The following is a 15,295-nucleotide window of genomic DNA, read 5'->3' on the forward strand; positions in this document are numbered from 1 at the left end:
CATACTCCGGGCACAATGGTGACATTGCGTGCCCGAACCGATATAGATACTTCCTGAAGCAGCCGTGGCCCGACAGGTGGAAGTTCATTTCTTCGCGCTTTCTATTGACCCACATCGACAGGTTTGGGATGAGACGGTAGCTCCACCTTGCCTTCTCCGTATTGTTCCATTCCTGCTGCCACTTCGCCATCGATTCGATTCTCACTATCTTCCTCACGTTTCTGGTATTTCTGCAGGGTGATGCAGATGGGGATCATCCCAGCAATAAATCATGCTGAATCTCCATGATATTCTCTGGTAATTGGAATATTTTGATACAAGAGCAATTTTTCAAAAGGGCGTAAACGTTTCTACGTGTATGAATTTCAATTTTTTTTTGTTCGATTACTGTATTTTATACAGCAAAACTCTCTGTGAACAAGTTACAGGGAATGAATACTTCTGTCTGTCAAAAATATACACTGAAAAAAATGTTGTGTTATTTTTCAAAAAAAAAAATTTATGATAAAAATTTAAATGGCGAAAAAACCCATTTTTTAATTTTGCCTTTCTCATATAGAAAGGTTATGCAATCACTCTGAAAAACGTCAACCTAATCCCGGCCCGGAGGGCCGGGTGTCATATCCCATTCGACTCAGTTCGTCGAGATCGGAAAAAGTCTGTATGTGTGTGTGTATGTATGTATGTGTGTGTATGTGTGTGTGTATGTGTGTGTATGTGTGTGTGTATGTGTGTGTGTGTATGTATGTGCGTATGTGTCAAATAATGTCACTCATTTTTCTCAGAGATGGCTGGACCGATTTGCCCAAACTTAGTCTCAAATGAAAGGTGCAACCTTCCCATCGGCTGCTATTGAATTTTGGATCGATCGGAATTCTGGTTCCGGAATTACGGGTTTCAGAGTACGGCCACACAGAAATTTCTCATATAAACTATAGGAAAAAATAAAAATAGAATTTTTATTTTTGATGCTAAATGTGTTCAAGGTGCATGAAACGTCGAGATTTGATGCAAACTCGAAAAAAAAATTTGACTACGATTCACTTTTTTGGATTTTGGCACATTTTTGCCTTTCTCATATAGAAAGGTTATGCAATCACTCTGAAAAACGTCAACCTAATCCCGGCCCGGAGGGCCGGGTGTCATATCCCATTCGACTCAGTTCGTCGAGATCGGAAAAAGTCTGTATGTGTGTGTGTATGTATGTATGTGTGTGTGTATGTGTGTGTATGTGTGTGTATGTGTGTGTGTATGTGTGTGTATGTGTGTGTGTGTATGTATGTGCGTATGTGTCAAATAATGTCACTCATTTTTCTCAGAGATGGCTGGACCGATTTGCCCAAACTTAGTCTCAAATGAAAGGTGCAACCTTCCCATCGGCTGCTATTGAATTTTGGATCGATCGGAATTCTGGTTCCGGAATTACGGGTTTCAGAGTACGGCCACACAGAAATTTCTCATATAAACTATAGGAAAAAATAAAAATAGAATTTTTATTTTTGATGCTAAATGTGTTCAAGGTGCATGAAACGTCGAGATTTGATGCAAACTCGAAAAAAAAATTTGACTACGATTCACTTTTTTGGATTTTGGCACATTTTTGCCTTTCTCATATAGAAAGGTTATGCAATCACTCTGAAAAACGTCAACCTAATCCCGGCCCGGAGGGCCGGGTGTCATATCCCATTCGACTCAGTTCGTCGAGATCGGAAAAAGTCTGTATGTGTGTGTGTATGTATGTATGTGTGTGTATGTGTGTGTGTATGTGTGTGTGTATGTGTGTGTGTATGTGTGTGTGTGTATGTATGTGCGTATGTGTCAAATAATGTCACTCATTTTTCTCAGAGATGGCTGGACCGATTTGCCCAAACTTAGTCTCAAATGAAAGGTGCAACCTTCCCATCGGCTGCTATTGAATTTTGGATCGATCGGAATTCTGGTTCCGGAATTACGGGTTTCAGAGTACGGCCACACAGAAATTTCTCATATAAACTATAGGAAAAAATAAAAATAGAATTTTTATTTTTGATGCTAAATGTGTTCAAGGTGCATGAAACGTCGAGATTTGATGCAAACTCGAAAAAAAAATTTGACTACGATTCACTTTTTTGGATTTTGGCACATTTTTGCCTTTCTCATATAGAAAGGTTATGCAATCACTCTGAAAAACGTCAACCTAAACCTAATTTTTTTTCGACTCGTTTAGGGTTTCTGGATTTTAACAGAGGCGTAGTTGATGGTTTACGGAGAGGGGTTACACTCCCCCTCTACTGTTCACTCCCCTCCTTTAAAAATCTCCTTAAATCACCCCTCAGACCACCACCTCATACCCCTCCCTTTCTAACCCATCATCTTTAAACCGCAACTATATTACAAAGCATACCAATTTAAGCTGGGGAGTCGTTCGTTCATGGGACTTTCGCCCTCCTCACATACCTATCGCCGCATGACAAAATGAGTTAGCAAGCAGATAACATTGATCTAATGCTGATTAGGCTAATGGAGTATGATATTTTTTGTCGTGACTAACGACTTACCTTTCAATATAGGGGCCCCTTTTCAAAATTTCGGAAGAAAAATGATGTAAGATTTTGAACGCTTATATCTTTTGTTGTACTGAATGGATTTAATCAATTTCTTCGGCATTTTGTCGAAAATATTTGTACCAATGTTGTATTAAATTTTGGAATATGTAGGATATTCATTATCAACGGAAAAATAGTGTTTTGAAAAATCTTTCGAAAACGACTCAGAAAAGTGAAAATTTTCAGCCCATCCCGCACAGAGCCGTCAAAATGGTGCAGCAAATGAACAATAAAATAATGAAAAGTTTATATAAAGGTCCACTACATGTTTGTTCCTATGATTATTCGTATTGGGTTGCTTGACGAGAGCAGTTGGTGGGGGAAAGCCGGGATATTAATTTTGGTTAAGCCATTAGAAGTCGGACGGAAAGGAAAGGCTCATGCACGCCACGAGAACGAGCGAGAAAGCGATAGTAGTGCATATTAGCGAAAGCGTTACGTACATTTTGAACCTTATTAACTTTTCTTCTACAAAACGGATTGCCAATCTTGTTTCATAAATCGGAAGGAAAACGTTCAATGCTTGCTACCGATGCGTTCTTTGCTATATAAAATTTGTTTAAATAGTTCGAAAACTACTTTAAATGAAATCAACATTAATGATAAAACCTATAAATAGGGGTGTCGCAGCTTTTCTCTAAGCCAGACGTGTGTAAGACGCAGTGCATAACAGACGTGCGTGGTCGTGAGAAGCTGCATCGGACGACCAATCAAATCAGCTACCATCGGAGAGAAGAAGAAAAACGTTGGTGGAGGTGGTGGCGGTGAGAAGTCCAAAAAGCCAAAGGCTAAGAAACGCAGTCACTGAAAAGGCGGTAGTAACTGCCACTAAAAATGCCACCAAAACATCGAAGGCTGCAAAGCGTACTCATTCGGTGTGAGCTGCGAAAGGGGAAAGATCGTACGGATGTACGCAGTAAAAACAATCGTCGGCAAGGTTTGAATTGTTTTAAAAGATTCCCGTCTTGTATCAACATAGTTATCCACAAACCGTCCTTATTAGGACGAAGGCAAAATGGAAAAAGAATTTAATTAGAAAGTTTCTTTTGTTAACTAGTATTAAGTTTGCGCTTGGTAATTCTGTACTTTTACCAGTGAATCATAAGAAAATGTTTTTCCAATCTACAAACCCGAAGGTTTTTGCAAATCCTTCCAAGAAAATCAGTGAATGTGGCAACTCTACCACTAAGCGAAAGCTACACCAAAACGAATGATGAAAATATTTTCATTTATCGAACAAAAGGACGTCCTTCCATCTGCATTGTAAAGTCAATAAAAAGGAACACCATGATGAAAACCGTGCTCATTCGGTGTGAGCTGCGAAAGGGGAAAGATCGTACGGATGTACGCAGTAAAAACAATCGTCGGCAAGGTTTGAATTGTTTTAAAAGATTCCCGTCTTGAATCAACATAGTTATCCACAAACCGTCCTTATTAGGACAAAGGCAAAATGGAAAAAGAATTTAATTAGAAAGTTTCTTTTATTAACTAGTATTAAGTTTGCGCTTGGTAATTCTGTACTTTTACCAGTGAATCATAAGAAAATGTTTTTCCAATCTACAAACCCGAAGGTTTTTGCAAATCCTTCCAAGAAAATCAGTGAATGTGGCAACTCTGCCACTAAGCGAAAGCTACACCAAAACGAATGATGAAAATATTTTCATTTATCGAACAAAAGGACGTCCTTCCATCTGCATTGTAAAATCAATAAATAGGAACAGCTTGATGAAAAGTGTGCTCATTCGGCGTGAGCTGCGAAAGGGGAAAGATCGTACGGATGTACGCAGTAAAAACAATCGTCGGCAAGGTTTGAATTGTTTTAAAAGATGCCCGTCTTGTATCAACATAGTTATTAACAAACCGTCCTTATTAGGACGAAGGCAAAATGGAAAAAGAATTTAATTACAAAGTTTCTTTTATTAACTAGTATTAAGTTTGCGCTTGGTAATTCTGTACTTTTACCAGTGAATCAGAAAATGTTTTTCTTATCTACACACCCGAAGGTTTTTGCAAATCCTTCCAAAAAAATCAGTGAATGTGGCAACTCTACCACTAAGCGAAAGCTACACCAAAACGAATCATGAAAATATTTTCATTTATCGAACAAAAGGACGTCCTTCCATCTGCATTGTAAAGTCAATAAATAGGAACACCATGATGAAAACCGTGCTCATTCGGTGTGAGCTGCGAAAGGGGAAAGATCGTACGGATGTACGCAGTAAAAACAATCGTCGGCAAGGTTTGAATTGTTTTAAAAGATTCCCGTCTTGAATCAACATAGTTATCCACAAACCGTCCTTATTAGGACAAAGGCAAAATGGAAAAAGATGGGTTGGCAATGTATATGACATAACAGGGGTGTCGTGACCACACTTCGAAGTTATTTCAAATCTTGCAAAGCATAAATTGACATAATTTCAATGATTGTTCCTTTATGAATGAAATGACAAATTTTCAGGTCAACGCGGCAATAACTTTGCAATTTATAGAACAATTTTATATTTTTAGTTATCATATATTAACTGTCATCTCTTCCAAACAACTTAACCCTCTGCTGCCAACCACGTGGTTTTGCAGGGTTAAGGAGAATCATTGTAAAATGTCCAATACATGATTTTATGTTGTTACCTCCACTAAAACCACTTCAGAACACTCCCACCTGTCATACATGTACATTGTCTGCATGTTGAAATCATTATATGAAATTATTGACCTGTATTCAACGCGGAGAACTCGGTAATAAAATTGTTTTGCTGAATATACTAACGAACGGGATCCCCAGGAAAATTTCGCTGAGCCCGGTGAATCGAACTTAATGCGCAAAGATTCCCGTCTTGAATCAACATAGTTATCCACAAACCGTCCTTATTAGGACAAAGGCAAAATGGAAAAAGATGGGTTGGCAATGTATATGACATAACAGGGGTGTCGTGACCACACTTCGAAGTTATTTCAAATCTTGCAAAGCATAAATTGACATAATTTCAATGATTGTTCCTTTATGAATGAAATGACAAATTTTCAGGTCAACGCGGCAATAACTTTGCAATTTATAGAACAATTTTATATTTTTAGTTATCATATATTAACTGTCATCTCTTCCAAACAACTTAACCCTCTGCTGCCAACCACGTGGTTTTGCAGGGTTAAGGAGAATCATTGTAAAATGTCCAATACATGATTTTATGTTGTTACCTCCACTAAAACCACTTCAGAACACTCCCACCTGTCATACATGTACATTGTCTGCATGTTGAAATCATTATATGAAATTATTGACCTGTATTCAACGCGGAGAACTCGGTAATAAAATTGTTTTGCTGAATATACTAACGAACGGGATCCCCAGGAAAATTTCGCTGAGCCCGGTGAATCGAACTTAATGCGCAAAATTTAGCCATTTGAAGGAGATACAAGCAGAATTTTAAGAATATGAGCATCGCGGTTATGTCCCGGACATTACCCGCCCCTAGTTTTTCGCTAAGCGTGTTCATTTCTGTACGGAAAAGATTCCGATGGTTGTTTCGAGAGATTTTAACATTGATATTTCAAAGCAAGAAAATTGTTCATTTCATGAATGAATGTCTCAACGAGTTTAGAATCCAGCGCATCCCCTATCAACGCAGACGCCAACAACAAAGGTTCTTTTCAGAACCACCATAATTATTATAAAGAATAACTTGAAACATTCCCACATATTTCATTGAGTATCATTCGATTTGAATTACAAGTCAAACGAGTAGTCACGACACTCCGGTTATGTCCTAGACATTACCCACCCATCTTTTTTGTTTCAAGTGTTTCACCGTCGACACGTAGCTCATCAAGTTCGTGGCTGGCATGCCATTGTGTATAAGTGCAAAGTGTACTAAGAATGTAATGGACATTTCCACAATTATGTTGAACATAAAAAGCCTCCGTGCCATAGTTTAGAGAAATGAGAAAGGCACAATTGCACCGCTAGGTGGATTAAAACAGGTTTTTTTTATATTTTGTTACCAAAAACCTAAAGAGAAAAGAAACATTTTGAATGTGATTGCATGATGGAGAAAAAATCGACAAAAAAGTTTTTCAAACAATAACTTCGTACATGTTTTTAAATTTCATACTAATTGACATACAAAATTGTAATTTTATTACAGAATATAATTCTAAGCACCATTTAAAATCAAAATTTATTTAACAAAAATCTTCCAAAATGCGATAGTTTTCGATATATTTGAAATTTTGCTCCTTCAAAACAATTAATTCGTGTAATTATGCTCTTTTAAAAGTTATTCGCGTTACCCCATCATAAAATGTGAAAAATTTAATGTTAATCGTTTTAAAGACGTAAAAGCAACTTTTTTAGTGTATTTGGATCATGGAGAAGCTTTCAATAAAAAAGTTTTCCTAACAACAACTTTTGACATATTTTTATAATTCTTACTATTTGCAGTCAAAAATACAATTTTCTTTTTGAATATGATTCTAAACGCCATTCTAAATCAAAATGCTCTTAACAAAAATTTTCTAAAATGTAGCAGTTCTCGAGATATTTTAACTTTTGTTTTAACAACACAATTATTTTGTTTTATTACGACCTTTTCATAAGTTAGTCGCATTTCTCCGTCAAAAATAATAGGTTTTTCAAAAGGCCCGTAAACTTTCCTGCAACTTTTTTTTGACATGAAGGCGATATTGTAAACCATTTGAAAGTTACATGAAAGCAATAGAAATAGATTTCAACCATAGGGTCTGATGATTAAACTATATAGTTGAATCATATTTTGGTTGTTTTCATGTAACTTTCAAATCTTTCAAAATATCGCATAGATGTCAAAGAGAAAGTTGCAGGAAAGTTTACGGACCTTTTGAAAAACCTATTATTGTTGATAGAGAAACGCGACTAATTTATGAAAAGGTCGTAATAAAACAAAATAATTGTGTTGTTAAAACAAAAGTTAAAATATCTCGAGAGCTGCTACATTTAAAAAAAAAATTGTTAAGAGCATTTTGATTTAGAATGGCGTTTAGAATCATATTTTAAAAGAAAATTGTATTTTTGACTGCAAATAGTAAGAATTATAAAAATATGTATGTCAAAAGTTGTTGTTAGGAAAACTTTTTTATTGAAAGCTTCTCCATGATCCAAATACACTAAAAAAGTTGCTTTTACGTCTTTAAAACGATTAACATTAAATTTTTTACATTTTATGATGGGGTAACGCGAATAACTTTTAAAAAGAGCATAATTACACGAATTAATTGTTTTGAAGGAGCAAAATTTCAAATATATCGAAAACTATCGCATTTTGGAAGATTTTTGTTAAATGCATTTTTATTTTAAATGGTGCTTAGAATTATATTCTGTAATAAAATTACAATTTTGTATGTCAATTAGTATGAAACTTAAAAACATGTACGAAGTTATTGTTTGAAAAACTTTTTTGTCGATTTTTTCTCCATCATGCAATCACATTCAAAATGTTTCTTTTCTCTTTAGGTTTTTGGTAACAAAATATAAAAAATTTAAAAAATGGGTTTTTTCGCAATTTAAATTTTTGTTTTTTTGAAAAATGACACAACATTTTTTTCAGTGTATATTTTTTTCAGATAGAAGTATTCATTCCCTGTAACTCGTTCTTAGATAGTTTTGCTGTATAAAATATAGTAATCGAACAAATTTTTTTTGAAATTCATACATGTAGAAACGCCCTTTTGAAAAGTTGATCTTGAGTCAAAATAATATTATTACATGTGGAAAATATTTAGTCTTCCATGACGGTGAAACGTGCAAAGTTTCATCGGAATCTAAGATGATCGGTCACGATTTTAATGATTTTCGGACGGATCTTGGTGGAATTCCTCTATTGCGTTCGTTGCCTTCGTCAACTTTTCGCAGGCATAGTCGACGTTGTTGGAGCTCAACCGGTCGTTGATTATCACTCCTAATTGCTTCAATGCACGCTTCGATGCAATCACGTGTCCTCTGTCGACGATCCGCTATTCCGATTTGAAGTTGCTGACCAACAACAACTCCGTCTTGTGGTGAGCTATCTGCAGCTTAACCCCTTTCATCCAGTTCTCGATCCCGTCTATTATCTCCATCACACTTCCACTTTTTCAAGTGTCTCACCCACCACCGTTATTTACACGTCGTCCACGAAACCCACGCTGCGGCGATGGCTCCCCATCTGACGCTGTTAAATGCATTCTTCACATCTATCATGACCATAGCGCATTATTCATCTCCTCGTCGCTTCCGTTTAGATTCCTTCTGCGAACTCTCGAGCACAGTCCGAATTGCATCCACTGTCGATGCTCATTTGCGGAATCCGAACTGCATCTTGCACAGTCCGCGCTCGCCCTCCGCGCATTTCGCCAGCCTGCTAAGGATGATGTGTTACCAGAATTTTTCCGAATGTATCCAACAGGGATGCATGAAGCACAGCACGAGAGCCTAACACGAGCTGAGCGGCCGCTTTGAACGAACCAAAAGCAATAAGCACTGACACCGCTCGTGCTAGGTAACCTGCGTGCTCGAGCTGTAGGATTCGAATAGCTAGTACAACGAGTTAGCACGATAAGCTAGCATCATGAGCCAGCTTGGTAAGCTGGCACGAGCAAGCTCGGTGAGCTAGCTCAGTGAGCTAGCACGAGTTAACTCAATGAGCTGGCACGGTAAGCTTGTCCCATGAGCTAGAACGGTGCTGTAGTGTAAGCTATAAAACGAAAGAATTGGACAAAGCAAGAAGCGAGAACTATGCGTTGGTGAATGTGCGACAGGTTGCTGAAAAAATGATGCAGGCATCATTACTCACACTAACGCGTTGTTTTTCAATTCTGCTTTGCTATAGCTGAGCTATAGCTCTGTGCAGCGTGCTAGCTATCACCGTGCTAGCGAGGGCTCTCGCTCATCGGTGCTCGTGCTACTTGCTAACTCTAGCTCATCGGAAACCAGCGCAAGCACTAGCTCAATGAATTTAACGCTAACACATTATGGGTCAGTGCACAGCAATAGGACACGGAGCTGCACCGTTCTTGTGCATGCCTGGTATCCAATATACTAGGCCGGATCGCCCGTTGGCCTCCCTGGCTTTGGCAGCAATACCAGCTTCTGTACCTTCCACAGTTCGGGGAAGTTGCCTTCATCTAGACACTTCTGCAGCACCATCCGCCAGATGTCCGGGTATGCCAGGGTCGCAGCTTTGATTTCAGTCGCTTCTGCAAACTCATCGTTAGTCACTTGCCGATCGTCCATATTTACTCCTTCTCCTTCGCCGTACGGTGTCGGTGGCCAGATAGTTGAATCGTGCATCGGAAAAAGACTCCTGACGATTATCTTCAGGTTATCCGGGCACATTTCAGCTGGCGTCGTCGAGCCCTGCATATTCGCCATCACACGGTACGCGTCGCCCCAGGGACTAGCGTCTACGGCAGAGCTCCTTGTGGCAATCTGACTTGCTAAGTCTGATCTCTCGTTTAAAGCAGCCCTAGCTTTCCGAAACACTATCTTGCGCTCTTCTCTATCTGGCTCCGATATTGTTCTCTGAGCCCGCCTTCTGGTTCTGAGACAAGCAGCGCGTAGCTTACTAAGCATCTTGTTCCACCAGTTAGCTGGACGCTGTCTATTGCGTGGTTCCAGTTTTCGCGGCAGTCCTTATTGTTAGGTCAGCCGCAGTCGTGTTATCGGTCTCGCCGTTGGACCAAAGCGTCTCAACGAAGAGGTCTTTGTTGAAGGTTTTCGTCTTCCACTTTCGCTCACCGGTCATGCTTCTCCGTGCTGCCGCAGTGTTCCATTGATCGCTATGCGTAAACGTTTCGCATACTCTCCAATCCATGGTCGCCGTCAATAAAGGACTACAGAATGTGACGTCGATGATAGACTCCCTCCCGTCTCTCCGAAATATGCTAATGGATTCATTGCACAATCGTACGTCTAACAATCGTTGGTTACTCTAAAGGGCGAACACGAAATTATTGCGACACCGAAAATGTCATGCCAATTTTCTTATAATGTTTAAAATCAAACCAAAATTTTAGGGTAGTTTTATACATATATTTACTTCAAAAATCAAAAGAAAAGTTAATCGATGGAGCCTTGAGTGTAAAATTGAACGCATTTTCGCTTGATGCCCTCCATCAAAGTCTTTGCAGTGTGATCCGGTACCAGTTTCTCAGTTTTTTTCCATTTTCTTAACATGTCCTTCTCGTCTTTGACTGTCTTCTTGCTCTTCCGAAGTTCCCGCTTCATCATTGCCCAGTACTGCTCCACCGGGCGCAGCTCCGGAGAGTTTGGCGGATTCATGTCCTTTGGAACAAAATGGACAGAATTAGCCTCATACCACTCCAGGACACTTTTAGAATAATGGTATGATGCCAAATCTGCCCAAAATAGCGGAGCTTCGTCGTGCTGCTGCAAGAACGGCAAAAGGCGCTTCTCGAGGCACTTAGATTTGTAGATCTCGCCATTTTTTGTTCCCTATGTCACGAAAGGCTCACTCCTCAGTCCGCAAGAGCGGATGGCCTGCCAAATGAGATATTTGGAGGCGAACTTCGACATTTTCTTCTTCTTAAATTTGTCGTCCACATAGAACTTGCTCTTGCCGGTGAAAAACTCCAACCCCGGAATTTGCTTAAAATCGGCTTTTATATACGTTTCGTAGTCCATCACACAGTAGCCATATTTTGTCAGCCTCTTCTCGTAGAGCTTCCGTACCCGAGTTTTAGCCGTCGATTATTGCCTCTCATCGCGGTTTGGGAAGTTCTATACCTTGTATGTATGTAGTCCAGCCCTCTTCTTTGCATTCTGGACGTAGCTCTGCGACATGCCGATCTTTTTAGCCAAATCACGGCTTGAGACGTTGGGATTTGCTTTAATCATCCGCTTCACCTTTCCCTCCGTCTTTTTGTTCTCCGGTCCCGGTTTTCTTCCAGCTCCTTTGCCGACTCTGCAATCAAAGCGACATCACATATAGTTTCTGTCGTAGACTGCCACAATTTAGGTTTATATGGATTATTTTCATTAGCATTAGCCTGCAGTTGTACTCTTGTAGGCAGGGCATTTGCAAGACCCTCCCTGACCTTCTTGAGGACAGCGGCATACTTCGTCGCGTCATTGGCTTTGGCGAGTACGGCTTCTCCCTTTGGCGCTTTCCAGATTACTAACCTATATCTTATCCATCCAATCATGCGAACGATGTTACAGCCTATGCTTCGACGTTCCTTACATTCAATTAACAAAGCCTACAAAAAATGCGAGAAAAAAATCTCACTTTAAGAGTTTAAGTTTTTGTTGAAAAGTTCCTCTGAAGGTAACGAAGCAGTTTGTAATTTTATTAGTAGTATCTTTAGAAAAATTGCTTTTAAATGTCATCAAGAACGGAGAATTACAACTTGAGTTACAACATCTCTCGTTTGAATCGAACAATATTTCTAAAGTTCTAGATAATGCAGAAATTTCCAAGAATTGTCGTATTCCACAACAAACATTCGTGTGAAGGAAACTGAAATCAAAATGAATATTTCGTCGACGTTATGCTATCTTATAACAAACGCCATTTTGGGGTTAACTGAGTTAGATATGCCATATTTCTTGACTAAAAAATCTCTACATAGTAGCGTTTTCAGAATTTTTACATTCTGCTTGGTTACTAAAATATGGCGAGAAACGTGCTGAGAAATTTTTAATATTTTGCGTCAAATGACTGTGTCTGGGGATTGACTCAAGTTATCTTGATGTATAACATGTTTTTATGTGTAAAAATGTCTGAGAAACACAATGGTATAATCTTTTTCAAAACAAAAATACACGATTTGTGAGAAAAATGCAGTTTAAGTTTTAAACCAAAATATAGTATATTTGGCAACACTGTAACCACAAATAACTATTTTTCTAGATTCCCAGACTGATTTCCTTAAAAATGCATCTCACCGATTGTTTCTAGACCAAGTGAAGCCACAGATATGAATAAAAGTTAATAATTGATGCTTTTTTTCTGTGGAAAATTTTCCATGCACGATTATGACACGCCATACATTTATAATAAAAACTCGCAACATAGTCAACAGATCTTCCCAATATTTGATAGATTAATTCAGAATAGATAGAAGCATCAATTGTCTTCTTTGAATAGTTTGTACCATTTATATGTTTGAAGATATTCAATCTGAAACTTTAAAAATCGTTTTTTCTCGAAAAGTGCTAAATGGTGCTTGTCATAAGATAGCACAACAGCGACGATCTGTAAAGTACAATCTCGTTGAGTCGGCAAACAATTTAAGTCAAATTAATTCATATTTGCAACATACTTGCCCTCCAGCGACCACAACATCTACCGCTGAGATCAAAAGCTGCAATACCATCTGCTGACAAATTGCCAGCTGATGGCAAAGCTCGTCCAACTTGAGTAATCTTAATATTCAAACCCCCACTCCCCACTCCATTACCATTTTTTGTTGAAAGTTAAATGTAGCCATGTGTCATTTTCCACATCATAAGCCTTGCTCTCCTCAAAGAACGCTCGGTCCTCCATCAAAATAGTCATCGTCCTGTACTTTTATTACACTCGTGTGTACTTATTTGCATAGCCAAATTGTGGAAAACCACATCAATCCTGGTGGTACCATCTTTAGCATCTGTTATGCGATAAACTCAACCGCCAGCTGCGGGAAACCGCAGAATATGATATCAAGTCAGTCTGCTTTCGTCGTTTTCGTCCTAACCAGGGAGCTGTAAGGAAGAAATCAACCTTCATCACTATATATAATCATCATTTTCTTTCGCAGCATGCAAAACTTCCCAAAAAAAAACACCCGCACCATCGCCAGCATGGGCTGATTCGTTCAGATACGGGTGACACTCAAAGGGCCACGGTAGACCGCCTCAAGCCACCCACCGCATCAGTAACGCGAAAAGTTTACTTATGTACCTATGGCGGTGTCAGAATGCAACGAGTCAAGATTTTTTTTCCTCTAGTGAGCTAAAACTCGTGTAATGTTTTATTTATGCTTTTAAATTTCATTAAAATTACATTTACTTGTAATTCCTCCACCTTCATCACCCGGGCCGTTCGTTATCGTGAAGTACGCTGCGGGTGTTCAAGGTTGATGTAACCATCAAAATCCGTAGAGGGGTATTGAAGGAGACCGTTTGTGCTAACCGGGCTGGGCGCGTGAAAGAGACGAGCCTTCGTCGTCGGCAATGATCAGTGCTGGAATAGTATTTTGAATGTTTTTTTTAGCCAAAATTCCACAAAAGTTTCAAATATTTATAACAAAAATTAAAATATTAACATAATTTCAGTAATTGTTTATTTGACTAGGGGAAACATGACCAGGTTTTCAGTTAAACCTACGTAAATGTCTAAAAACGTTTTCAATCATTCAAAACTCATTTAAACATAATACGCAGCAGTATTTTGCATATTCATGATTTTTGGTTTACTTTTCCAAAGTTATAAAAGTTTTTCAGAGATGAGTTTTTTTGGGGCGATATACTTAAGTACTATAAAAAATTTAAAAGGATTACATTTCATAAATTTCGATTTTTTATGCATTTCCTTTTAAGGATTAACTGTACTGCTTACATTTCATCTTTGCACGTCACGAAATCAGCCATATTACTGATAACTTTGTTTACTAGTACTAGAAGATACAGACTGATGTTTGAGGTGGGATTTTTTGTGACGTGTTTAACATTAACAGTAGGTACCACAGCATAGTAAATATCAGACATTTTGAATCTTTCTTCGGCTTGTTTCCACTTGGTCAAGTCTCCCCAACATTAGTTATTGCGTAAAATGTCATGCAAATGTTAGTACTAACTGTTCCAATGTTCCGATTTATGTAAAATTATTTCACCACTTCATAAGGAATAAGATGATATATGAATGCTTTAAAATGTAATTATTATTCGAGTAGATATGTCCATACAAAGTTTGATAAAAAATTACATCATTTAACAGAAATTTATGAATTACAGAATATTTTCTATAAGGAAAGTATTTTTCATTCCAAACTTTTAAAATTACCTTAAGGGGTCGAAACAAGCATAGCAATATTTTTAAAAAAATTTAAGTTTCTCTGTAGTTGCGTTGCGTTGCGTTGCGTAAGCACGGTATACTTCGTAGATTGCAGACTGATGACTCCAGCCAGACTACTTGAGGAGCATTGTTGGGGAATAACAATTGATCCAGTCCAAGCGAGAGTTTCGCCTGAGAGCCACCATTGCGGGCCACGACCATCTTTACCGTAACTTGGGATGAGAAAGGAAGTGTTGATGTGGGACTTACTTAACGGAAGGCCCCGACTCAGTGACACTCCCATAAGTACCACGGATTGGGTAGTGGGTGGGTTGTTAGTCAGGATTCGCTTCAAGCAAGCGATGCGACTGAGACTATATTTTCGTGCATGTTTGAATAGTTTATTGACTGTAGGATACGTAAATCTTCCAGGCGTTTAAACTCTGGCTAATCGTTTATCGGGATTGTTTCATCGAAAACAACTCGAACTCCGGACAGCCGGCTGTCGGGAGGGTGGTCGACAATGTAAAATGGACCGTAAACAATGAGTTTAAAAGTGGTATTGTGGAACATTCATAAATTATGTCACGCAAAGATTACCCAACACTAACTAACTCTCTGTCATATTACTACGTTATTGGTCTAATACGAATCAAATGATTTTAGTTTTTTCTTCATTTTGTAGAAGCACATTAATGCCGCTAC

The 15,295-nt window shown here is 38.5% G+C and overlaps 1 protein-coding gene across 8 annotated transcripts in view; it reads right to left on the reverse strand.

The window, feature by feature from the left end:
* Positions 1-15,295, reverse strand: part of LOC131684531 (solute carrier family 22 member 21) — a 240,834-nt gene that overhangs the window by 60,214 nt on the left and 165,325 nt on the right. Inside the window, exon 2 of one of the 8 annotated variants that reach the window (XM_058967499.1) lies at positions 13,607-13,780. The exons of the other annotated variants lie outside the window; for them this stretch is intronic. Within the exon in view, the coding sequence (XP_058823482.1) occupies position 13,607 (1 nt within the window). The 5' untranslated portion in view covers positions 13,608-13,780. The remainder of the gene's footprint in view (positions 1-13,606; positions 13,781-15,295) is intronic. 8 annotated transcript variants of the gene reach the window in all.

Source organism: Topomyia yanbarensis, chromosome 2 (assembly GCF_030247195.1).
Source record: "Topomyia yanbarensis strain Yona2022 chromosome 2, ASM3024719v1, whole genome shotgun sequence".
In the NCBI taxonomy this organism is placed as follows: domain Eukaryota; kingdom Metazoa; phylum Arthropoda; class Insecta; order Diptera; family Culicidae; genus Topomyia; species Topomyia yanbarensis.